Source organism: Heteronotia binoei, chromosome 21, assembly GCF_032191835.1.
Source record: "Heteronotia binoei isolate CCM8104 ecotype False Entrance Well chromosome 21, APGP_CSIRO_Hbin_v1, whole genome shotgun sequence".
NCBI lineage: Eukaryota > Metazoa > Chordata > Lepidosauria > Squamata > Gekkonidae > Heteronotia > Heteronotia binoei.
This window is the reverse complement of record NC_083243.1, coordinates 117,218,118-117,245,641: the sequence shown is the minus strand read 5'-3', so window position 1 is coordinate 117,245,641 and position 27,524 is coordinate 117,218,118. Positions and strand designations below refer to the sequence as shown.

Here is a 27,524-nt window from a genome sequence, read left to right as displayed (position 1 = left end):
AGTTTCCCGGAATGCCAGCCCTGAATATTTTTCATTTTACACGTCAAATGCAAGCAGTAAGTCTTGGCATGGGATGATGAGCCAGCAATTTCTTTCGCACATAAAATCGCTCTGAAGTCTGTCTTTCGCGCAGCTTTCGCAAAAGCCATTCGCTTTAGCATAAGAAACAGATCCTGGGCTGTGCTCATGACATGGTCGAGAAAAAAACCTAAGCCTAACTCTTTGGTGCGGGGAAGCCCGATTAAAACGACACACGCCAAGGCAAACAAGAGTTAGCCACGAGGCGTTGCCCAGCCGCTCGAGGTGTCGCCTGAAGCTGGTCAAGTCTGAAGAAAGCGCCACCGGCGTTGCCGCCTCCCTCCCCCCATCGCCCGCCCGCCGTAAGCAAAGAGTCCTGCGTTTGCGTTGGCGAGCGTCGTCTAGCGCCCTCGGAGTCAGGCTTGCAAACCCGCGGAGGAGGAAGGGAGACATTCAACAGCTTCCACCTCAGACTAGGTCCAGGAGTCGCTCGCTGAGTTGCGCAGCATCACGTCGCAGGTTGGCTTCACACCGCCTTTGGGCTCGGCGGCGATACCCCGGGAGAGTCCGGCTAAGAGATCAGGACGTTGCTATTTAAAGCCAGTTCCTCTGCCCGCCGCCTCTCCCCTTGCCAGGGAGTCCCTCAAGCCCTGCGAGCAGCATCCGTTCCCAGTCTTTCAGTGCGCCAGGCAAAGGTTGCACCTGGGTCTTTTGCTGTGAGAGAAAGCCGCGGAGAATTAAGCCCTGCTTTCAAAGCGGGACGCTTTGGGAGGGTTCCGCGCCCCTCCAGTTTTCGTAGTATTAAGACTGCCTTCGGTTGTCCCTATCATGACAGAATATGCACGGGGCTACCATTGAATAGTAAATGCATCGTACAAGAATGTTCGCTGCCTGACGGACGTGTCTGCGGCAGTAGTTGGTTGGCTGCCCTCTTGAATGAAACTCCTCAAGAGAGAGAGAGAGAGAGAGAGAGGAAGGAAAGGATTCCCGCACGCTCTTTCAAGTTTGCAGCGCAGCCTCCCTGACTTGGCTAAGAAATGGATAAGGATGGGATTGATCTTCACAGAATTCCCCACGAGTCATGTAAGTGTTCTCTAGTAATGGGACGCGCAAAGATTTAAAGCTTCGATCCTGAGGGATGTTATTAGAACGAAATTATTTTGTTCCACTTTAGTCATTCCTTCTGGGAAACATGTACTTAAAACCCTTCCTCTCCCATCAGCCTTAAAGAACCTAAGGAATCTTGATAATGACCATTATAAAATGGAATATATATTATTGAAAAGCAAAGAACATACTTCATAATATCAAATTGTGCTCAAATAAAACCATAAACACCAGTCTTAGTATATTAATTAGGAACGCATCATTTTGTACAAGATTGATTTTGAAAATGTTGTTTGTCACGTTTCTGAACTATTAACAAGTTTTTAAAGAAATGTGTTTCTGTGCATATGACTGCTCATATGTGTGGGTGTGTGCCACAGACAGGTGACTATTGAAATGTCTATTATGAAAATTGCAATTGTAAAGCATGGTTTTAAAGTATGCATGTATTCTTATAATTCAAATGAAGTATATTGGTGTTGCCATATAATAGTTCTATAGTGTTTACTTCTCTAAGAAATTGTCACAGAGCTACATTTTTAGCATTCAATTGGGACTTTTGTTATTGTATATAGAGGATTATGCTACAACTTTCTCAACAACTGTAACACTCTGTAAGGCATGTGCAATTTAAATGATAACTGACAGGATTTTTGTGGAATGTGTCACTGATCCCAAATATGAATGATAGAATCTAGACTGGTGGTTCATATTGTGCCAGCTTCATTAAATTAGTAATAAAAATGCACACTGTTTGCATGGTAGAAAAGAAGTCCAAGTCTCTGGTTCAGAAATTACAGGGAAAAGGCAGAAAAGGGAAACAAGAATTTGGCAGTTAGTTTTAAGTATATTGTGCTCATCTTTCTTCGTATTTTCTGTTGAATTTATCATGGCTACAGAACAAATGACATAACCAGTGCCAATTAAGTACTTCCATTTTCCTTCTACTTGTGTGGTTGTTGCAGAACTATGCTGTTACGGTGGAACATGCTGTAACATGACTGTCCAGATGAACTGTACACAAATGAAGTAAATTTAGAATGGCACAGTTTATAAATTCCAAGCATTATAATCAAGATGCCAAATCTGACTGTTTGCTTCTAAGTATAGCATGGGGAGCCCTTTTCTTCACTCCTGTAAAAAAAAAAATCCCATAAAGAAACACCACCCTGAAGTTGCTTATTAAAACAGATATTGAACTGGAGTTCAGCCCATGTCTAAAAGTAACACAGTATGCTTATCAAATCTCTTACCAGCCAGAGTGTCTCAGGCTGGAGGGGGGGGGGGGGAGAGGGGAATGAGGCACACTTAAGAAAATTGGCTGGTTCTGAATCAACTGGGCTTGAGACCAAATATTTCTCCTTGTTGAATATTAAGTATTTTCTGCAAACTTATCATGATAAGTATGCTAAGGAGGTACCAATTTGTTTTGTTATAAAGTTGAACATGAAGAAAACATGAATTAAATAAAAAAGGAAGTCAGGTGATAAACAGAATACTAAAGTGTTGTCCAAGGACATAAATCACTTATATATTTACTAAGAGACAGGGTACTGTTTGAGAGCAGTAGATAGATCTTAGTGATTCAGAGAGATTACAGAAAAATGCTTTGAAAATAGTTTGAGAAAGGTAAAATATGTAAGAGGTATTTGTACTCACACAGCAGTAGTTTACTATGAGGTTGCACCTGATAAAATTAGGAGCTAGTGCTAAAGCAATAATCAGGGATGGGTCTGCATGCATTTCGCACACTAATTTCCCCATTCTATTGCGTTCCAGAGATTTAGAGAACCACACACAGTACATAGTTGATCCACTTTGAGGGCAGGAGTATATTATATGACTAATATTTTTAAAAGACTAGACTCCTTTAAAATAAGTACATGTCAATGGCTGTTAGCCAAATGCCATAACATACATCCCCTTTATCATAGTGCAGTTCTATTGCCCTGCTATGCTCAATTTTTTTTTCTTTTCTGAAAGGAAAACCAGTTTCACTTTAAGCATTAGAGAACATCACAGTTTCACTTTAAGCATTAGAGAACATCACAGTACCACACAAGTCCATCTCTGCTAGCATCCACCAGACTTGGAGTATCATCCTCAAGGCACCCAGCAAACATGAAAGGAGCCTTCCATGACATCACCATGCCCCACCACACAGAAAACAGAACATGGAAGACACAAATGCAGTACAATGTATGAAACACAACTCTTAGGAACCCTGTAGCAACTATGCCCTGTGGCTCCCTGCTGTCAGGGATTTGAACAACTGCCTGTTTCACAAGCGTATGCATGAGGGAAGAAGGATGTTCCAGTTCCAGCTTCTCACCCAGGCACCTCCACAACTCACCTGAGTAAGACACCCCACCTCAAAAAAGACATCCTTACTTTTACCAGATAAGTCCCACTTAGGAAAACAATATGTCTCAAAAGGGAAGGAATTTTTTTCCCGGGGCACACATGAGAAGACACTTGAAGCTGCCTTATGCGGCATCAAACCATTGGTCCATCAAGGTCAGTATTGTCTGCTCAGACTGCCAGCACCTCTCCAGAATCTCAGGCAGAGGTCTTTCACATCATCTACTGCCTGTTATTTTAAACTGGAGATAACACGGATTGAACCTGGGACCTTCTGCATGCAAAGACAGGGGGAACAGAGACCAGCAGCAAGGATAGTCATAGAGGCAGATTCATATAAACTACAGCTGTGGTCACTCACTTGGAAGAAGCACCATGATAGGAAGCAGGAGATGATTATTGAGTTGTGCCAGCAAGAAAGAAGAATGTTCACATTCAGTTATTTGTTTGCACTATTTATATTTTGCCTTTTTCAATGAGATTTAAGGCAGTTTATGCTGAGTGAGTCAATACAATCAGCAGGATGGGACATTCAGTAAACATAAACAATGAAATAGGGTTAGGATTGTAGAAGTCTGAAACCAACAAGAAATCTAAAAAATAAAATTGAAGCAAAGCATAATTATTAATATGTCACATTAAACAATGCAGAAATTACACAGTAGGATTCTACTTAACAACAACCAGGGGTATCAAACTCATTTGCTATGAGAGCCAGATCTGACATAAATGAGACCTTGTTGGGTCGGGTCATGTCGGACTGGGCCATGTGTGTTCCTATTTAAGGTTAGGTAACAGAGATATAAACTTTATAAAGGACACAAACACAATTAAAGATTTTTTAAAAAACTTAAATAAAGCATGCTTAAAACATTGGCACTCAGTCTTAAAGGTGCTTTTTTTGTATCTCTCCCATGGGATCCAGCAACAAAGGACAAAGAAGCTCTTTCCTTCCTTCCCCAGGGGGTCAGGAGGGGAAGGAGCCTCAGCCAAGAAAGAGAGGCTTGGCTCAGTAGCTTTGCTGTGGGATTGAGAGAGCCTGGCAAAGGAAGCTGCCTCCCCTCCTCCCTCCACAAGGGAAGAGCCTCAGCCAATGGAGAAAATAGAGGGTTTTGTTCTGTAACTCCTGTGTGATTGAGCAAGCTTGGCAAAGCAAGCTGTGATGCAGAAGGAAGCAGAAGGAGAAGGAAGTAGATGACAGCCAGTTGCTCGGGAGCCTGATAGGAGCCCTCTGAGGCCCCAAATGGGAGAATGGGTGTAATAATAATGATAATAATAATAGGCTGATTCAGCCCCTGAGCCACATGTTTGACACCCCTGCTATACACAATAGTATAGTCAAGGGGTGACCAACGGTAGCTCTCCAGATGTTTTTTGCCTACAACTCCCATCAGCCCCAGCCATTGGCTATGCTGGCTGGGGCTGATGGGAGTTGTAGGCAAAAAACATCTGGAGAGCTACCGTTGGCCACCCCTGGATAATCCACAGTCCCTAAGTAGAGCAGGCTTGAAATAAGATAAACAAATAATCATGTATTCAGGCAACTTTTATCCAAGTAGCTGGGTCTAAATGGTCCATGAATAGACCAGGCAGTGTATTAAGACTTTTCTCATGTGTTACAACTAACATCCAGCCCAGAACATGACAGCAAAAAACTTTGGGAAAGTATCACAGCTAATTGTTATTCCTGGGACAGTAAAGGCTCACATTTTGGCATCAGTACATGCTGAGCCATGCTGAACAACTGGGGTGGTTGTAAATTAGCAGATTCTATAGTAACAGAGAAGTAATGTCTTTGCCATCATCACCACAATTTCATAGGTCTTTCAATGGGCTCTATGACATAAGCTGTCAGATTCACTACAAGTTCTCCGTAATAATTTTATATGCCCTCTGAAGCACACTGGAACCTTTTAGGATCCAGTAGGATCCATGAATCTCTTTGGGTGGACCATTTTAACTGGGCTTTTTTTTGCTGCAGGGTGTCAGGACTGCTTTCACATTTGCTTTGAACATATAGTGTTCAGACTATGCTTCAGACTGAATCTCCAGCCCCAAAGCCAAGCGTTTTCTCAAAGACGCAGTGCAGAAAACTAAATCCAGAATTTGACTCCTTTCATCTGTTGGGCCCATCATAATTTGAGGGAGGCTGTATGCAGAGAAGCTGTAAAATTTTGGGCTAGTCCTGATAAAGTATCCTAAACATGCATGTTGAGGTCTCCCAGAATGATTAGTCTAGGGGTGCTTTCACACAGTGACTGTTTGCAAGTAGATTTTGCTATTCTAAAACATGTTATTTAGTGTGTGTGAATGCACCCTATGATTCTCCAGCATCATATCTGACAGTGCTTCTGCCAATCAGTTGATGGTACTCACTAGGGAACTTGGTGGCTAGTAGACAAGAAAAATACCATTGGAAGCTGGATGCCCAACTCAAACCCACACTTCAAACTTTGCAGAAAAACCGAAGGGGCACAGAGAAGAAGGCTGTTTCATGGACCATCACTGGTCACAGTGATAAAATGAGACATACCAAAACTGAAGAGAAAGCTCTAACTTTGTGGGGCAGTATTGATGTCTGAGGTTTAAAAAACACACATGGTCACCAAAAAAAGAGGCCTGCAAAGAGTTCTTCCCCCACAAGCATGTGCAACAGAGAGCACCCTGAGAATGAATCTGTGAAACTGGCCATGTATGTTTAGGCTTTTCTTAGTATATTCCCATCCAGCCATACACTCCTGTGGTTATAAGGGTGATTATCTCTGTCTGCTGCTCACCATCCTAGCAGATGTTCTCTATCTCCCCTCCACCATCCTTTATGTCATGTGGTTTGTCACACTAACAATGCCCATAAAGTCAAGAAGCCTTTTTGCCGGATATCCACATTTTGCTGGATATCCACATTTTGCTGGATAGTAGTCAGACAGTGGAGGACTCTTTACCCTCAGCCCCATCCTGAAGACCACTGATGGGTAGCAAACAGCATATCAGAAAGCATCTCTTTCTACTGAATCCCATTTGGTTTCAGTTGTGAAACCAGTGGTGGAGTTCTGAAAGTAAGTCAAGTAAATGGGATTGCCAACTCTCTTCTAGCAGGGCTTTAACAGACAGTTTTAACAAGTGAAGCAACTCCTATTATAGGTATGGAGTGAGAGGAAAAGGTCTACCTATTAATCTGCTGTTTGTTATGCTGTGTTCAAAAGCACAAGAGCATTTCTTGAACAAGAGAGTTCCATTGGTGTCTTGAGGGGGCTTACATGCCTGTAGGGATTCATGGACCACATTTCCCCTTTTTCCCCAGTACAGATCTGCTCTGTCCTCTGCACAAGGGATGCTACTGTATGAGGGAGAACAGTTTGGCATAGTAGTTAAGTGCGCAGACTCTAATCTGGGAGAACCGGGTTTGATTCCTTATTCCTCCATGTGCACCTGTTGAGTGATGTTGGGTCAGTCACAGTTCTTGAAAAAGCAGCTCTCTCTCTCTCGAGTAGTTCTCAGAAGAGCTCTCTCATCCTCTTGTATACTAGTACTCTGTGGGTTCCCAGACTCTATGGGTTGTATCCAGCAACCAGTCTCTGGAGGGCCTCCAGGGACCAGCGGAGGCCGCGGGGAAGCCGCGGGGCACCCGGCGCTGGTCCCGGAAGGCCTTCCAGAGCCTCTGGAAGGCCTTCGGGGACCAGCGCCGGCCAGCGAAGGCTTCCCCGCGGCCTCCGCTGGTCCCTGGAGGCCCTCCAGAGTCTCTGGAGGGCCTCCAGGGACCAGCGGAGGCCGCGGGGAAGCCGCGGGGCACCCGGCGCTGGTCCCGGAAGGCCTTCCAGGGCCTCTGGAAGGCCTTCCGGGACCAGCGCCGGCCAGCGAAGGCTTCCCCGCGGCCTCCGCTGGTCCCTGGAGGCCCTCCAGAGTCTCTGGAGGGCCTCCAGGGACCAGCGGAGGCCGCGGGGAAGCCGCGGGGCACCCGGCGCTGGTCCCGGAAGGCCTTCCAGAGCCTCTGGAAGGCCTTCCGGGACCAGCGCCGGCCAGCGAAGGCTTCCCCGCGGCCTCCGCTGGTCCCTGGAGGCCCTCCAGAGTCTCTGGAGGGCCTCCAGGGACCAGCGGAGGCCGCGGGGAAGCCGCGGGGCACCCGGCGCTGGTCCCGGAAGGCCTTCCAGAGCCTCTGGAAGGCCTTCCGGGACCAGCGCCGGCCAGCGAAGGCTTCCCCGCGGCCTCCGCTGGTCCCTGGAGGCCCTCCAGAGTCTCTGGAGGGCCTCCAGGGACCAGCGGAGGCCGCGGAGCAGCCGGCGCTGGTCCCTGGAGGCCTCCAGAGGCCAGCGCCGGTAGCGGAGAGGCCCGGCGCTGGTCCCTGGAGGCCTCCAGAGGCCAGCCCCGGCAGCTCCCTCCCTCCCTCGCCGCGAGGCCGCCGCCGGAGGACTCCCCGCCGCCGCTGGATCCGCCGCCCTGGAATAAGGTAAGGGGGCCGAAAGCGGGGGGGGGGCGGGGGGCGGCCTTCCTTTCTTCCCTCCCTCCTCCCTCCCTCCCTCCCTCCCTTCCTTCCTTTCTTTCTTCCTTCCTTCCTTCCTTCCTTCCTTCCCTCACTCCCTTCCCTTCCTTCCTTCCCTCCCTCCCTCCCTCCCTCCTCCCTTTCTTCCTTTCTTCCTTCCTTCCCTCACTCCCTTCCCTTCCTTCCTTCCCTCCCTCCTCCCTCCCTTCGTTTCTTCCTTCCTTCCCTCCCTTGCCTTCCTTCCTTCCCTCCCTCCTCCCTTCCTTTCTTCCTTCCTTCCCTCCCTCCCCCCTTCCTTCCTTCCTTCCTTCCTTCCTTCCTTCCTTCCTTCCTTCCTTCCTTCCTTCCCTCCCTCCCTCCCTCCCCCTTCCTTCCTTCCTTCCCTCCCTCCCTCCCCCTTCCTTCCTTCCTTCCCTCCTTCCTTCCTTCCTTCCTTCCTTCCTTCCTTCCCTCCCTTCCTTCCTTCCTCCCTCCCTTCCCTCCCTTCCTTCCTTCCTTCCCTCCCTCCCTTCTTCCTTTCTTCCCTTCTTCCCTTCCTCCCTTTCTCCCTTCCTTCCTTCCTTCCCTCCCTCCCTCCTTATGTTGTTATGTGATGCAGAGTGTTGGACTGGATGGGCCACTGGCCTGATCCAACAGGGCTTCTCTTATGTTCTTATGTGACGCAGAGTGTTGGACTGGATGGGCCACTGGCCTGATCCAACAGGGCTTCTCTTATGTTCTTATGTGACGCAGAGTGTTGGACTGGATGGGCCACTGGCCTGATCCAACAGGGCTTCTCTTATGTTGTTATGTGATGCAGAGTGTTGGACTGGATGGGCCACTGGCCTGATCCAACAGGGCTTCTCTTATGTTGTTATGTGACGCAGAGTGTTGGACTGGATGGGCCACTGGCCTGATCCAACAGGGCTTCTCTTATGTTGTTATGTGATGCAGAGTGTTGGACTGGATGGGCCACTGGCCTGATCCAACAGGGCTTCTCTTATGTTGTTATGTGATGCAGAGTGTTGGACTGGATGGGCCACTGGCCTGATCCAACAGGGCTTCTCTTATGTTATTATGTGACGCAGAGTGTTGGACTGGAGGGGCCACTGGCCTGATCCAACAGGGCTTCTCTTATGTGACAATACTGACTTTGGTGGACCCAAGCACTGATTCAGTGTAAGGGAGCTTTGTGTTTGTGTCTTCTAGTGCAATTTTGTTCTCAGATCCTGTATTTACTTCATCAGTATATGGGATAAGGCACTTTCTCAACTGTGCTGCATAATGCAGCCTATTTATTTTGTCCTGTTGGCTCTGTTGGCTCTATCTGCGCCACCTTCATCACTTTCGGGGTGTGGATCCCCCAGTGGAGTGGTCTCCCGACTCCCTCCGCCGGCTGTTTCTGATAGCCCTGCGCCCCCTCTTTCATTTGATATGTGTCCCGTGCGGGTGCCACCCTCCCGCCGGGAGATGCCGCAAAATGAGCCCCCTTGAGGCTTATGGCGGCAGGGCTCGGGGGAAGCGAGCTAGACTGCTGTTCTTTTGAGGGGTTATAGAGTGTTTCGAGCCCGTCCCTGTGGCATCGGTCCCATCATTGTGGGGCCCAGGGGGCCGGCGCAGCGGCACGCTGAAGCAGCCTGTCGGTCACTTCCAGGTTCCTGTCCTGCATCTTGACCGGTGTTATTAGTGACAGGCTGCTTCGGCGTGCCGCTGCGCCGGCCCCCTTGGTCCCACAACGATGGGACCGATGCCACAGGGACGGGCTCGAAACAGAAACAGTCAGCGGAGGGAGTCGGGAGACCACCCCACTGGGGGATCCACACCCCGAAAGTGATGAAGGTGGCGCAGATAGAGCCAACAGAGCCAACAGGACAAAATAAATAGGCTGCATTATGCAGCACAGTTGAGAAAGTGCCTTATCCCATATACTGATGAAGTATATACAGGATTTGAGAACAAAATTGTTTCCGGCGGTGATATTTGGGGGATTTTTGGGGACGTCACAGGAAGTGCTGTGAAGTCACTTCCTGTTTCCGGCAGGTGACGCGGGGGAAATGATGTCACAGGAAGTGATGCCACTTCCTGTTTCCGGTGGTGGCATGACATCACCGGAAGTGACGTCACCGGAAGTGACGTCACTTCCTGTTTCCGGCGGCACCCCCCCCCAGTGTCCCTGGCTGGCCTTCAGACATTATGGTCACCCTAGCTCTGAGAGTGTCCGCCATGTGTGGCGCATCGACTGCTTCGGCATGCAGCAAAGACCAGTGATAGCCAGCCTAGCGGCCCTGACCCTACCTGCGGCCCTGACCCTGCCACCCCCAACCTGCAGCTCACTGGGTTGCCACCAATGCACAGTCAGGGAGAGATACCCCTCGAACACATGTTGGGAGCTCCAGATATCTGAGGTGAAATGAACAGTCCCCCTGACAGCACGGGACAAATGCTCCTTCACCACAGATCTGGTTGCCCTGAAAACAGATGGCACAATGGTCCTACTAATGATGGTTCTAGCAGGAACTTTTTACCAGGGCACCAGGTACTCGAGCAACCCTAGCACCCCAGGATTCTCAACCACTGAAAATGGAAGCCCATGGGCGACCGACCTGGCAAGGTTCCAGGCTATCACCCTCCTGCCGTAGTTGATTCCCCCTCTTGGCACACAGGTGCCACCCCCACCAAACATCTCAGGCAGAGATGGCTGGCATCCCTGCCCTGTCACGGAACTCTCCTGGAGAGCTCTGGAGGTAGTCGGGGTGGAACAGACCTCCTGGTTGGGTGGTGTTGGCCGCTTGGGCACTCCACACCAGCCTGCTTCTCCCCCTTAAGAAGCACCACCAGATGGTTCCGCATCCCCCCTCTGGAGTCAGGTGGGCAGGGTCCCGCCCATGACTGATCCGGACCTTGCACAGCTGGCACTGCGCATAGTGTGAATCCTCCATAAGTCAGAAATGCTTCCAGACTTCAAAGGTGTACGGATGCCCAAGCTGATCGGCAGCTTGGGTGTCTGGAGCCACCTCCTGTGAGGTGCTTGGGGCAGACACATCGGGGTGGCAGGAGGGGCTGGCCACCAGAGGGAACTGGGCAGAGATGGAGGCATCTGGTGTGTCTCCATTTCTTCCTCCTCCACCCCATGCATCCTCCCCTCCTGGCCATCCCCTGAAGGACTACTGGTGCCCGAAGGAACCGAAGAAGGGGGCTGGTCCTCCTCAACCAGCTTCTCCACCAGCTCCTGCACAACACTCTGCACCTTCTTTGGGGTGATTGTTTTGGACAGAAAACTGTCCCCAAAGCTCATCTCCAAGAAGGGCTGCTCTTGCTGCCCTTCTTCCAGCTGCTGAGGCCAAGTGACATCAGCTGGAGGAGAGACTGCCCGAGCAGCAGACCCCTGTTCAGTGCCAGCACCTAATGGCACCTCTGCTGGGGGCACCCCAGCAGCTGCCTCGATGAAGGGCCCAAGGCACAACTTCTTCATCACACTCCGGCCAGAGGTCGGAGTGCTGGAAGGCGGCTGTGGAGTGGCCATAAGCACAGGTGTGGTGGTGGGGAAACTGGGTCCTCCCCCTCCCCTCCACCCCTCTAGTCTTCTCCTTGGCCTTGCCCCCAGGGCCCCTCTTCTGCTGCCTGTCACTCATGTCACCCTTGGCCAGTCTCACACACCCTGAACTGAGAGTGGGATTTTTTACAATCCTAACCCACTACATTGTACCCTGAACCAACAGGTGCCCTGACTTCTTTTTAAAAACCCTCCCACCAAAACTTGTTTGTTTGTTTTTTTGGTCCCTAACCTGTCCTTCTTTGGGTTGGGGTTGTAATCTGGTAAAGTTTAGGAGACTAGGTGATCCTGCCTCTACCTGGCTACAGTTTTTAAAAGGCTACCTTGAGATGAAGGCAATCCTTTTTATATCCTCCTAGTTAAACTTCTCCTAACTAGATCCTGGGACAAACCAGATTTTGTTGCGAACTAGAAATCAGGTGTCCCCTATAACTAGAGAGAAGCTGTGGTTTACCCTATGGAAATCTAAGGATGATCTGGCTTTCAGTGGCTGAAAGCAAGATGCACTGCAACCCTAGTCTCTTTAAAAGGGAGCCTGATGTGGCCTAGTAGTCACGCTGCCTTTTATGAGAAACCTAAAATCTTTTTAAATTGCCCCTATCTGGCCTAGTTGAATTTTGAAAGAAGATAAAACCCTAAACTGATTTTTTTTTTAAATTTCAAAAAACACAATCCCTAAAAACACCCTTATTAGTGGGGCAGCCTATTTAGTGGCTCTACCCAAACCGAAAGCACCCTCAGACTCCAAAATAACTCTATAAAAACATGAAAGTGACCCACCCCACTCAGCCTACACACCAACCCCCTCACACCAACCAGAGGTAATTTGAAAAAACCAAAACATGACAGAAAGAAACTTAACTTTTAACACACACACCCCAAAAAACCAGAACCAGGAACAGGGACAACAGGACAGGATGCAAACAACAACAGATCCAAACAAATCACTGAGAAAAGGCCAAGAAACTCAACTGTTACAAAAGTGACCTTTTTAACAATGAAAATTAGGTCAAACAGCCTCCCCCCAAAGAACCAGAACCAGAAGAGAAAAGAAACAACAGTAGCACAACACAGTAGCAACAAATCAAACACAGAATCCTTTTAAAACAGTAAAAAACTTGACTTTTAACAATATAGGAACTTAACCAACCCCTCCCCCAAAAAAACCCTTCACCCTAACCCCAAGAAATCAAAGCCACCCAAATCAGGAAAAGTAAAAGGACACTACACTTTTAAAAGTTCTCTCACTAAAGTAAGGTATAGGCAATTGGCAACCCCGCCTCCACCCCAGGCCTCCACCCCCAGCAGAACCCCCTAACCCTAACCCCAAATAAGCTACCCAGTACCCACCCACCCAAATCTGGATAGGTAAAGGGACTCTGAGTCTTAAAAAATCCTTTTACTTTTATCCTAACTAAAATAAAAACAAGAACCCCAAGACTGTCTTACCTTAGATGTCTTCTCTTCTCCAGGCAGGTCAGGTAAGGCTGAGAGAGAGCAGCAGCAGCTGAGGCCAAGGGCCAGCACAGCACAGTCTCTCTCTCACACCAACACAGCAGCAATGGAATGGAGTCCAGCCAGGCAGACTCCTTAAAAAGGTTCTCTGGCCCTACACAGAGCAGTTTCAAAAAATACCACTGCTCTGTGATTGGCCAGAGAACACTGTTTACTTGGATACCCAAGTAAACAAAAGAACAACAATGTTGCTGATGGCTGGGGGATTAGCCAAGCCATCAGTTACACAATAGTCCTGCAAAGCATGCATTTGCAATGCATTTCGCAAACGCATGCTTTGGATTGGCTGCTGGGGCTCCTCTCCCCCTCCCTGATCCCAGGGAGGCTATGGGAGAAAAGGCTTCCAAAGGTGGGAAAGGAGGCAAGCAGCTCCCCGGAGGCTGCAGAAGCTCCTTTCCCACCTTTTCTATGAACTTCTGTATACTTCTGAATATGGATACGGCTCCCATATAATGGCTTCCAATTGGATTTGGAAGTATACGGCGCCGTATACTTCCAAATCAGGAGGTATTCAGAGGTTTATTCAGTTCGGCCGAACCAAATGCACACCCCAGTATACAGTCCTGAATTAGAACTTCCAGGGCAATCTTCTTTATTCCATTTTTCCACTTGGTTTTTCAGCAGCTATTTCCATCACAAATTAAAATGATGAAGTATCTTATGCTAATAATTAATCAATAGTGGCAAGACACTAATAAGCAGTTTGATTTAATTAGGCCTCTTCTCCCATCCCTGAAACTGACAGTCATGCACATCATTAACTTTACATATTAATTTTAAATAATAACCTATTCATTTATGGAGAGTGATACACATTCAGCATAGCACCAGTATAAGTTCTGAGGAAGAAATCCAGGCCAATAATTCATTCTGAAAGATATATTTTCCAATCAAACTTTTCATGGGGCTGCTTACAGGCATCTCATGTTAGCTGTAGTCCTTTAAAACTCTGAGATATTTGAGTGTTCAGAGTTCAGGTAAAAATTGTCTTGTATGAGACAGGAATTTGAATCTGTTTTCCCGCCTAGTTTAATATAGGCTTTGTATCTTTTTTTTTTTTTAAGCTATGGATTTGAAAAAATTCTCCAGCCTCAGTCAGTAGACCTTTGCAAAGACTTGTGATCCTGCTTACACTGTATGGCAGAGTTTCAATTTGTCAAGTACAGCCTCAGATAAATGGAAGAATTTGCCAAAAAGGGAAGAAATAAACTTTTAAAAAAAACCCTCTCTGGATCTTGATAACCCTGAAAAACAGACGTGCTTTGAGACTTAGCTAGCTGGAGAAAAGTAAGATTCATTTAGCATATTAACTTCTATTGATCCCCTCTGACCAAATTATCATAGGATATAATCCAGATATATATTTCATTAAAACCATGCAATATGAATCAATAATATCCACATCTGGATTATTTTCTGAATGTGAATCTCATCCATCAGTACTTTTAATTGGATGTTCATTTGTATCCAAATTAGCATCCACATTCTGTTCTTTCATGCCACTAACAATGATACAAAAGTCATGCCATGCAGTAGTAATGGGCAAATAAACTTCCAGTACAGCTTGGCAATGCAGATTCATTGTTGTAAGCTGTGAACTTTGTGTCTGTATGAAAAGTCATTGAAACCGGGTTCCGTTTAACAGCCTGACAACTGAAGAAGAACAGAATTGAAACATCTTGAATTATTTAGAAGGGGCAACTGTATGAAGGCTGTAATGATTTCCTGATCCCTCCTTTGGACAAGATTTTTGTACCTGAATTGACTGTTATGGACTTTAATTTTTTGGAGTATTGTAAGAGAAAAAGGTTGATCCTGTGATTATATACACTGGCTTGTGCTAGAATGTTATGTTGAAATTGAATGTATTAACTCTATAACTATAAAAACATTGTTTCTTAGTTGTTTTCTATATCAAACTATTTTTAGCACTGACCCCTAGTTTGTGCTTTTTTATGCAATGCTAATGGGCAAATAAACTACCAGTACAGCTTGGCAATGCAAAGAGTATGAGATCAGTTTCCAGATCAACTGGAAATGATTCCCTGTCTCCCTTCCCCTCATTCAGAAAGGTGCTTTGTTTGGCTGCAGTGACCATATTTTAGCTACGTTACCTTAATATCAGGAGAGTACTGAATAACTCTCCAGGCTGGATTGTGCAGAGAATTTTTAATTATCACAACACATCTAAGATATGGAGGAATTATACATTTTATATTCATCTTTCATAAACTAAAATTGGATTAAAACAATTGAATCCATGCTCTCAAAACTCTGACCAAATATTATCATTACCATTAAATCCATCATTTTATACTAGATTTTCATGGATTTAACTTCTCATTGCTGGAAGACTAAAAACAATTGTGAAATGATCCAGTTTTGAACAGACAGTAAGAATTGAGTGTAACTTTTCAAATCCCTACTGGTTATATACAATAGAGCGGGACAAGAACGAATATAATACAGTACAATAGATACACATCCTTACTGATTATATACAATAGAGCTGGACAAGAAAGAATATATTTTGTGAGAAAAGGTTAGGCAATTAGAATGAAGAGCCTAAGTGTAAGTACTCAAGCTAGCAGAGCAAGTTACTTCAGAAAGCTGGGGGTTTGAGCTGTTTAGCTGTTACAGCCTTCATGTAGAGGCTATTGAACCTTACTATTAGGTGATGATGCTGTATGTGGTAGCTCTGTGTATGAATGCCTGTTACCACTTACACTAAGTCAGTCATGAAAAGAGTGCCCATGCAACATGAGGAAGGTGAGGTAGGTGACACTATTGTAAAGACTCTTCATGTGACTAGCATGGCACCTGCCTTTCTACCCACTTGCCTTGTATTGCAGAGATTCTTTTTTGTTGGCCACGAGACAGATGCCATAGCATTTGAATCATCTTTCTTCGTACTTTTTTTCTTGGAGAACTAGAGCATTTAAAATAAATGTAAATTAAAGAAGGAATAAATATGCTGCAAGGTGATGTAGTAGATTATTTGGCAGTGCTTCCTTGCTTTTATTATATTTATGTTTCTATTTATCTTAATTGCCTGGACTGTCCCTTTTACACTGACACTTACAGTGGTAGATTGGAGAAGTCATCCTGTGCCAACAGGTCTTTGAGAAATTGTTAGTGCCTTCAGTGCTTGGTAAAAGGAGCAATTATGGTGACTCTCTTATGGATTATAAACATGGATCTTTTAGTGAGCACTGTAACAAGTGGCTTGTTTCCTAGATTCTAATCACATGAAGTGTGTCTTGAGTACCGCTATGCAGACACTGAGTGATCCTGCAAACATTAGCAATCACAAACAAAGTAAATGGATGACCAAATACATTATCCTTTTCTCTTGTTCTATTAGTGCATCCTTTACAACCACAGTTCAGACAGAGGGAGGTTCCAGAGAAGCACAGATTTATTCCTGCTGACCTTCCTTTCCAGAAGCAGTTCAGGATTATAACTGGGAGGGATTTCCCTTTTGGCCCAACAGATATGGAATGATGGGGCAGGAAAGACTTTTCTCACCCCAAGAATGAGAAGCTAAGATGGGAGGAACAGGAAGGTAGATCCTGTCTTTCTCTACTGTTTTGTCAACGCCCTTTACCTTTTACATCATGCTTCTGCACTAACTTAGAAGATGCAGAAGTAGGCACTGTGAAACTGCAAGTCGAATGTATGTGAGGAGGTTTGTCATAGAAGTTCTGCAGTGTGGGCCAAGGCTGGGATAACAAATAGGCCAAGTAGACACTGGCCTATGGACCCCCACACCTTTAGGGGCTCCAGGCTGGCTTCCCCCCCAGTTTTCCCCCTGCATGCAGCCTTCCCAGCCTGCATGCACAGCCAGCAACTAAGCTGCTCTTTGCCTGACTTGCCTGATGTGTAGGGTTGCCAAGTCCAATTAAAGAAATATCTGGGGACTTTGGGGGTAGAGCCAGGAGACATTGGGGTGGAGCCAAGAGCAAGGGTGTGACAAGCATAATTGAATTCCAAACGGAGTTCTGGCCATCACATTTAAAGGGACCGCACACCTTTTAAATGCCTTCCTTCCATATGAAATAATGAAGGATAGGGGCACCTTCTTTTGCGGTTCATAGAATTGAACCCCCTGGTCCAATATTTTTGAAACTTGGGGGGTATTTGGGGGAGAGGCACTGGATGCTATACTGAAAATTTGATGCCTCTACCTCAAACAACAGCCCCTCCAGAGCCCCAGATACCTGCAGATCAATTCTCCATTATTTTCTATGGGAATAAGTCTCCATAAGGAATAATAGAGTTCCCAGCAGACAGTTCGCTCCCCTCCCCCCACTTTCTGATGACCCTGAAGCGGGGGAAGTGCCTCCAAACTGGGGGATCCCCTGCCCCCACCTGGGAATTGGCAACCCTACTGATGTGGCTGCTGCTGGTGTCGTCACCAAGTTTGGCTCTCTCTGCCTCTCCCCCACATCCTTGTCAAAGGGGCTTTTGAGAAGGTATTGCATATTGAAGTGGCAGGCTGCAGGCAGCGGGGTGGGCATTCTGACTCTGAGACAATTTGTGAAGGGACCCCAAGATTTCAACTGCCCAGGGGCCTCCACTGGGTTTAATCTGGCACTGGTGTGGGTTGCATGACTCAAGCTGGTCCCATACATCCTGTCTTCTGGGTAGAGACTAGTGTTAAATAGGGTTGCCAAACTCTAGGTGGGGCTTGAAGATCTGCTGGAATTACAACTGACCTCTAGACAACAGAGTTCAGTTCCCCTGATGGGAGAAAATGGCTGTTCAGAGAGCAGATTCTATGGCATTAAACCCTGCTGTGGTCCCTTTCCTCCTGAAATCTTGCGCTCCTCAGGTTCCATCCCCAAATTCCAAGTGTTTCCCAAGCCAGAGCTGGCAATGCTACCAGTATGTTTAATACAATAGATACACATTTGCTCTCCCCTTTCCAAACCCAAAGTCTGAGTATGTGTTATATTTGGGGAAGCTCAGACAGTTTTATTTTTGATGAACTAAGAGCCCCTGTTTCAACTTCAGTCTCCATCTGGTTAATCTCCTCCTTGAAGTCTTGCACTGGTTTCCTCAGTCCTCTACTTTATCTGTATTTGTGTAATATGCCAGCTCAGCCTTCATTGCTGTCTTTTTTCAAGAATGTTTCTGTCTCATTTATCAAGTCTCTTTCTGTTGGTGTGCCAAATTATAATACTCCTCCTTGTTCAAACATTACCTCAGGCCTCCACAGCTGGCATCCACCTCAAATAGCAGTATGATTTTCAAATATTTATTTTGTAGGGGTTTAGTTAAAGAAAAGCAAGGCCTTCATTATAAAATGTGATATATATTTCAATACTTCATCACCATGGGATTGGTTGCAAAATCTCATTAAAATCAATGATAATTATATTATCTTTGTAAAAATTTTCGTTATTTGTGGTCCACATTTCTAACTGAGAATCAAGGCAAATTACACAGTGCAAGTCAACAAAATCAGTAGGATGAGACATGTAATAAGCAACATAATAAGATGGAGACTAAAGAAATTTGAACAAAGCATAAGTATTAAACATGACATGTTCAACAAACAGAAGTATTATGTAAGTAAAAATACAGCACATTGAGAACAAAGTAATGAATACAGCAACAAATGACACATACCATATGCAGGAATAAAGTCTTCAAGCCTCTTTCCTTTCTTGAAACATCTCCTGAACCTAAAGTTGCCAGGTCTGTGTTGGAAAATTTCTGGAGACTTTAGGAGTGGATCCAGGAGAGGGTGGGGTTTGGGGAAGAGAGGGGCCTCAGCATGCCATAGGGTCCATCCTTCAAAGCAGTCATTTTCTCCAGGGGAGCTGATCTCTGCCAGCTGAAGATCAGTTATAAAACAGGAGATCTCCAAGCCACACCCAGCCACACCCTATATGGCCTGGGACCTGCCTACCTGAGGGACCGTCTCTCCCAATACGTTCCCCAGAGAGTACTGAGGTCTGGGACTCAAAATCTTCTCACCATCCCCGGGCCTAAGGAAGTTCGTCTCAAGACAACCAGAGACAGGGCCTTCTCCACAATGGCCCCAACATGGTGGAACCAGCTGCCAGAAGAGGTGAGGGCCCTGCGGGATCTTACTCAGTTCCGCAGGGCCTGTAAGACAACCCTCTTCCGGTTAGCCTACGCCTGACTGGATAAATGTAGCTTACTAGATTTTTGTGATTTATACAGTATAGTTTTAATGTTGAAATTTTAAGGTTTTTAGGTCTTTAAATGTTTATTTTTTAATTGTAATAACTTTGCTCCTGTTCTATTGTTTTATCGTTTGCTGTGAGCCGCCCTGAGCCACTCTGTGGGAAGGGCGGGGTATAAATTACGGAATGAATGAATGAATGAATGAATAAATAAATAAATAAATAAATAAATAAAATAAATGGCAACCCTGCTTGAACCATTCCATTACAATATGGCCCTAAACAACTTTGAGTCTAGTATCACCTTAGAGATGAAAAAAGATTGTTGGGTATAAGCTTTCAAAAGTCAAAGCTCCCTCCATCAGAAAGCTTATACCCCCAAAATCTTGTTAGTCTCTAAGGTGCTACTGGACTCAGGTTTAGCTGTTCTACTGCAGACTAACATGGCTACCACTCTCTGAAAATGTAGTTGTATTTCATCTGTAAAAAGATGCAGCATGCCAAAAGCTTGGGTGCCTCCTTGACCACTTCAGACAGAATAGTCCACAAGGTGGAGGCCAATACAGAGAATGCACTTGTATGGGCAGTTGCTGACCATGGATACTTGCAAGGTGGAGTTACCTGCAGAACCAACACTCAAGGTTAAAAGCTTAGGGGTGTTCCTGAATCCCTATTTAAACATGGAGGCCAAGGTGGCAGCCACCACCAGATCAGCCTTTTATTACCTTCGGCTGATAAGGCAATTAGTCCTCTACCTTGAACACAATCACTTGGTGACACTTGGTGACAGTGATCCACGCCAAAATGGCGACCGAAAAAAAGCAGGCAAGGGGAAATGAAGCAGAAGACAGTCAGTTGCTGGAGTGTCTGATTGGAGCCCTCTGCAGGGCTGATCATACAAAATCCTTGTCAGAATCTAGATCCTAGTATTACTCATCTTCTTTATAGGCAGCGTTTCAAAGCAAGAAATAGTTTTTGTTGTTAGTCTCTCATAGCTTGCCTCTTAACTATTTTCAGTCTGTCACATCAGGATTTTCTTCCAGACAGTCACATTTAAATGTAGTGAAGAATATATTTTTACATAATAAATAATAAGGATCCTAGGATTGCCATCTTCAGGCTGGGAAATTCCTGGAGATTTTTGGGGTGGAATGGCATATGGGAAGGGGAAGAACCCAACTGGGGTTATAATTTCATAGAGTCCATCTTCCAAAGTGGCCATTTCCTCCTGGGGAGCTGAGCTCTGTCACCTGGAGATCAGTCATAATACAAGATTGGCAACCCTAAATAAGAAATATATACCAGGAGTGATTTATATTTACTTCTGCCTGATTATTCAGACATTAACTCATGAAGCTGTCTTATACTGAATCAGACCATGGGTCCATCAAAGGCTCTCCAGGATCTCAAGTAGAGACTACCTACCTACTACCTGGTCCTTTTAACTGGAGATGCTAGGGATTGGGACCCTCAATGGTTCCTCAGTGGAACAGGCTTCCTTGGGAGGTAATGCGCTCTCCATCTTTGAAGGTTTTGGAACAGAGCCTAGACGGCCATCTGAGAGCAATGTAGATTTTGTGAATTTAGGCAGATCATGAGAGGGAGGGCATGGGAAGGGAACGCTCCTGTGACCCTTTCTTACACACTCAGGGTAATGCTGATCGCCATTTTGGGATCAGGAAGGAATTTTCCTCCAGGACAGACTGACCAGGGATCCTTCCTCTGGGCATAGAGTAAGGGTCATTGGGGGAGGGGGGGAGTTGTGAATTTCCTGTCTTGTTCAGGGGATTGGACTAGATGATCCTCAACATCCCTTCCAGCTCTATGTCAAGTCGGGTTCTGCATGCCAAGTGAATGCTCTGTCACTGAGCCATGGCTCCTTCCAGTTATCCCATGGTGGTCCTCCATCCTACAATACTATCTGGATATCAATCATATGTTTTTTCCTACCAAGTCAAAGCAAATCTTCTTTCTGCTAGGCTTTCCCTCTTTAATCATAGCAGACCCAACTGGAGTAGAAGGCTGTAGCAAAGAACGAGTCAAGCAGTCATTCTTCAGGTTGTAGCAGGAGCTACCTGGCCGGACTCTGGTCCAGCCTTTTATTGAGTTACACAAAATAGTCACGAGACATTGTCTGAAGTGAAATAGCTGAGGAATGCAAAACTGTTTCGGTCAGGACATGGGACATGCTCGAAAGCAGAGACCAGGTTATCATATTTACAGAGATTAACATTTCTCCATGGGCATGAATAAAGTTCGCTGTACCTGGCTCCCTATTAACCTCTCAGGTGTGCCTGAGAGATCAAGGAGCAAGGTAGAGCCACTACATTCCACCCTTTATTGTTTTTTTAAGGTGATGGTCCATCTGCGCAAGAACTTTATATACATATAGCAATGGTTGTCGTGAAATAGGATTTGTGGGAACAGTGCGAAAAATAGACATTATTGCAATAAGGAGGGTACACACTGGATTAAACAGCAACATAAAATTAATATGACAAGAACTAATATTCCATACATGCAAAGAGTTTGGAGCCAGGCTCCTGAAGGAAGCCAGGACCATAAGCTGTTCCACCAGGAAAGGAGGATGTCTTGCTTGATTGGCTGTGTCAGTTGTTTGACAGCTTGTATTTCATTTTCGATAAAATGACTATTGATGATGTAATAACAACAAATAATCGATTGCCACTCGATTGTCTAAAATAGCATGATGAAGCTGGTGTTGTTCTACATTGAGAGCGGTCAGAGCAGCCGAGGTATAGTTCAATGCTTTAGCAACTACACAAGCAAGGGCATTTATGTTATGAGAGTTGTGGGTGGCAAGGCCAGGGACACCTACAAGTGAGGCAGCGAGGGCCACATATTCAGCCTGAGATAATAACGCCATATCAGAAGAATCACAGGTAGAGTCTAAGGCGACAGTTTCCCTGCGAATGCATGAGGCAGATGATTCCATAAGCCAGGATTTTTGAGGCAACACCACAGCAAGGCAACTTAAACAACATACAGAAAGAGATATATTAGCAGGAATATAACTAAAAGTCTGACGGCCGCAAGAGAAATACCACCCAGGGGGTAAGAGAATATGGCCATAAATACTGGTTACATTAATTGTTATACTACATTTCCATAAGGGGGCACCTGTTTGCAGGCAACCGTGCAATGGCTTATGGTGGGAGCAATTTACCATCTGTGCACAAGTAAGATGTTCATGGTTAGCCACATATGGGGTATATAGAGTTAGGGCATCTGCTGGAAGCTTATAGGTGGGAATGCCCCAGTTGGGTAAAGTTGCATAAGAGATCTGGGATTCTTTTAAAAATTTACCAAGAACTGTATTGTTTCCTACAGTTCCTGGAGCCTTGCAAATGGGATTGAGACAGGTCACTAATAACATGTAAATCAGTACGTTGTGTCAAACAAAAATGCGAAACATTGTTAATGTTAGCTAAGCATTCCCAAATATTAAATTGAAGATGATCTCCAAAACTAATCGCCTTGACAGGAGACAAAATACATAAACACAAACAACAAAGAATAGGCATGGAGTTCACTGTGAGCTGTGCAAAAACAGCAGCCACCAAGTTCTCTGGGGTGGCTCTCGCCCAGCCTCTTCCAACGTTTTTTGCGCTTGATTAGTTAGACACTTCACATCCCCCCATGTGATATCACGAGCTGTCTGGGTCTGCGGGCATCGCACAATCTCCCGTTTGAGGCTGAGATTGAAATTGGAAATCGGATTTGGGAGACCCTGATGCCATGCCATCTTTAGCCGGGTGAACACAACATGCCAGAACCCACAAAGGACCCAGCATGCCCGCACCCCCAGGTAATAAGGGGAACTGGACCATGTCAAGTTAATAAGACCAAATTCAATTGTTCCTGAACCCGCATTTGGGTAGGAACCCTCATTTTCACTCCTTTTAATTGTTTTTGAAGAGTGGTTTTCATTGTCTGATTAGCGTGTCCCACAATAGCTTGACCCGTGGAATTATATGGAATACCATGCCAGATTTGAATGTTCCATTGTGTACAAAAATCAACAAATTCAGAAGAACTATATGCTGGGGTGTTATTAGTTTTCAACAGTTGCAGACAACCCATTACCGCAAAGGCAGAAATAAGGTGAGCCAGGACGTGTTTAGTGGCTTCACCACGATGGGTAGTAGCCCAAAAATATCCAGAGTACGTGTCTATGCAAACATGGACACAGTACCAGGGTTTCAAGGAAGTTATATGGGTAACATCCATTTGCCAAAGCTTGTTAGGGAACACTTTCCCTATGAAGAAAGGTTAAAACGCTTGGGGCTCTTTGGCTTGGAGAAGCGTCGACTGCAGAGTGACATGATAAGAGGTTTACAAGATTATGCATGGGTTGGAGAAAGTACAAAAAGAAGTACTTTTCTCCCTTTCTCACAATACAAGAACTTGTGGGCATTCAATGAAATTGCTGAGCAGTCAGGTTAAAATGGATAAAAGGAAGTACTTCTTCACCCAAAGGGTGATTAACATGTGGAATTCACTGCCACAGGAGGTGGTAGCGGCTACAAGCATAGCCAGCTTTAAGAGGGGATTGGATAAAAATATGAAGCAAAGGTCCATCAGTTGCTATTAGCCATAGTATATATATATATATACACATGTGTATGTATGTGTATACACACATATATTTTGGCCACTGTGTGACACAGAGCACTGGACTGGATGAGCCACTGGCCTGATCAAAAGGTAATGAGAACTGTTTGGCAAGTGCTTTGGCGTTTAGGTGAAAATAGCTGTGACTGAGATAGGAAAAGTAAATAGAGAGGTAGCACCTTTCAAGGCCTTATCAGCATATGAATTGCCCTAAGCAATCACACCAGGAAGATTGGAATGGCTTGGAATGTGAGCAATGAAAAAGGGTAGCGTATGGCAAGAAATTAAAGACTGTAAGGTTAAGAATAGAGCCAACAGATTAGAGTCAATTTGGGGGGGGGGTGATACATGCACCAGGAAGTTGATGAATCAAATTAAATGCATATAAGTTGTCAACTATTAAGTTGAAAGGCCTTTGTGAATAGAGTTGAAAGGCCATTCTTATAGTAGCAATTTCAGCCTGCTGCACTGAGCGCTGTTGCAAAGTAAAGTGACTCTTTTACACTTTCCCCCCAGCAAACTGGGTACTCATTTGACCAACCTCAGAAAGATGGAAGGCTGAGTCAACCTTGAGCCAGCTACCTAAACCTAGCTTCTGCCAGGATCAAACTCAGGCCATGAGCAGAGCCTAGGACTGCAATACTGCAGCTTTAACATTCTGCACCACGGGACTCTTTCTGAATCCAAAATAGCATTTTCCTTGGCCAATTTCATCATCAATTCTCCTGCTGTGTCAGGATTATCAACCTGTCTTCTGATTGCTGCCTGAAGATGGTTGATAAGGTCTAAATAGGGTTCTTGTGGCTTTTGATGGACAGCTGCAAAACCATGGACTGGTCGCCCTTCTGTAAGTACCTTGGCAAAGGCCCGTGAAGCACATTTAGATACAATAGCAAGCGCTGCAACAGGGAGTAGAGCTTGAGCTTCAATAGTGCTGAACTGTCCGGATCCATATAGTTGTTCAGCAGTATAAGCCCCATTAGAACCACGCCCTTGAGCATCAGCCAAATTATGGTATTCACTGTCCCACACCACTTACTGTCCAGGAGTTAACATCATTCTTATCATATTTTTCCAATCTTGAGGAATCATAGTGTATCCATTAGAGAGTCCTTCTAAAAGACTTTGCACATAGGTTCCCCCTATGCCCGTATCTCTGATAGCCTTTTGAATTTCACTCAAAACAGAGTAGGACAACACAGTATAGTTAACAACCTGTTGCCCATCTGCATTCTGTGCATATGTTACCAGGCATACTGATAAAAAGTCAGCCAGCTCCTCCCCTGTCATTGCACCCTTGTTCTGTTCTTGTTGTACCTTTTTTTGAAGTTGGTTGCCTTTCACCTTCCTGGGATTCCCCTCTTAAAGAAGCATGATCTAAGGTGATTGGGGAACTATATGGCACAGAGATTTACTGCCAGGATTCAAAGCATTAAAGTGTTTTTAAAAGAAAAAAAATGTTACAACCATACAGTGTTAGATCAGCAACCAGAAGGACAAAGAAAAGTCGGTCATAATCGTATCCTCTGTCCCCAGCTCTAAGAACATGCTCTACAAGTAGGGTTCCCAACCCCCACCCCCCGCCCTGCCGGGGGACCCCTGGATTAGGAGCCTTTCCCCCCGATCTCCAAGAACGTGGAAACGGGAGGGGGGGGGGAATGGCGCGGCCTCCCTTCATGAGGTGCATGCTGGGACTCGTAGTCCTTGCATCCTCTCCAGCTGCCACAGGCGTCTCCTCGGGGAGTCTGGCTGGCGGAGGGGGGGGAGCTCCACCCCCAGAGGACCATGTACGTTTCTACCTCCAGAGGCTTCAGTCGCTGATTGAAAGGCTTCCTCTTGGGATGGTGTGTCTGTGTTACTTTGAAGAAGTTGGCAGCAATTCATGAGTAGAGAGGCCAATCCTCCTTCAGTGTTGCCAGAAATTGGGGGGGGGGGGGGAGTCTGCCTGCTGGGGGGGGGGAGTCATTATTCTCTATGTGGAGATCGATTCTCATAGGGTATAATGGGGAATTGATCTGGAGGTTTTGGGGGCTCTGGGGGTGCTGTTTTTTGAGGTAGAGGCACCAAATTTTCAGTATAGTATCTAGTGACTCTCCCCAAAGTATCCCCCAAGTTTCAAAACGATTGGATCATGGAGTCCATTTCTATGAGCACCAAAAGAAGGTGCCCCTATCCTTCATTATTTCCTATGGAAGGAAGACATTTAAAAAGGTGTGCGGTCCCTTTAAATGTGATGGCCAGCACTCCCTTGGAGTTCAGTTATGCTTGTCACACCCTTGTTCCTGGCTCCGCCCTGATGTCTCCTGGCTCCACCCCCAAAGTCTCCTGGCTCCACCCCCAAAGTCCCCAGATATTTCTTGAATTGGACTTGGCAACCCTATCTACAAGATGTTGAAGTAGAGCAGACAATTTTAAGCTTAGTATGTTACAAAATGGTCTATGGATATCTCATTACTTCAGGCTTCCTGTATACAGCCAGGCCCAGCTGCATGGTCAATATGGCTGCTAGCTGCTGACAAGAGTTCAACAGTCTATTCTCCTCCAAGGCCCAGAATCAAGAGATCCCCTCCCTCTTGGGAGCAAGCACTTTTCTTACACCTCTAATTCCACCTATCTGACATCACTCTCCGTCCATTGTTACCTGGTCCGCTCAGGTCCCAAATGCATCCTGGGATCACCCAGGAGCATCCTGAGAGCTCTCCTGGGAAAACCTCCTCCAGGACTCACCTGCAGATTCCTAACACCAAATCCCTCAGTTCCTTCGCCAGCTGAGTTATTTGCATAACTATGGCTGGTAACTGAACTAGTTTCCTGTCCCTGCAGAGAGAAGAGACAAGGAATGACACTTTTGAAACTCAGTGGAGAAGGGGAAAGACATTCTGTCACACCCTCATCACCTGTTTAGTACATTATTACCCTATTTTTCCTCAAAATCATTCACAGCAGATTATGTGTTTTTCTTCCATTAGATAGATGAGGTGAGATGGTGAAACCAATATCACCCAGTAATTTTCACTGAGGTATAGGGATTTTAACCTGAGTGTTACAAATACTGTGGTCTAACAATATACTGGTTCCTTTTCTGTGAATGAATCAGTCCTAACATGAATTAAAGCTTGAGTTCTTTAGGTCATTCCCTGTCTTGCTAAATGATAACATTTCAATCCAATGTATTAATTGTTGTAGGGCAGGATAAGATGCCAAAATTATAACACTTATACAACAACACAAAAAACTGGAAAATAACAAATAAATCATGAAAATTACTTCAAAAATATATTTAATTTTTAAACTACAACATCACATATTATCAAAAATTCATGAATTCAAGGCATAAAGTGCAGAGAATAAATTTTCAAAAGTGCTTGCAGTTAATCATGTCCATTGCCGACTTAAGCCAGTTTGGTGTAGTGGTTAAGTGTGTGGACTCTTATCTGGGAGAACCGGGTTTGATTCCCCACTCCTCCACTTGCACCTGCTGGAATGGCCTTGGGTCAGCCATAGCTCTGGCAGAGGTTGTCCTTGAAAGGGCAGCTGCTGTGAGAGTCCTCTCCAGCCCCACCCACCTCACAGGGTGTCTGTTGTGGGGGAGGAAGGTAAAGGAGATTGTGAGCCGCTCTGAGACTCTTCGGAGTGGAGAGCGGGATATAAATCCAATATCTTCATCTTCTTCTTCTTAAGATGCTTGAAGACTATTCACCTGACTCCATGAGACAAATAA

At 45.6% G+C, this 27,524-nt stretch overlaps 1 protein-coding gene across 9 annotated transcripts in view; it reads left to right on the top strand.

Moving 5' to 3' along the window:
- Positions 1-1,017: 1,017 nt before the first annotated feature.
- Positions 1,018-27,524, top strand: part of ANO1 (anoctamin 1) — a 256,871-nt gene continuing 230,364 nt past the window's right edge. For all 9 annotated transcript variants that reach the window (XM_060262257.1, XM_060262253.1, XM_060262256.1 and 6 more), the window contains exon 1: positions 1,018-1,101. In XM_060262257.1, coding sequence (XP_060118240.1) covers positions 1,056-1,101 — 46 coding nt within the window. In that variant the 5' untranslated portion in view covers positions 1,018-1,055. The remainder of the gene's footprint in view (positions 1,102-27,524) is intronic.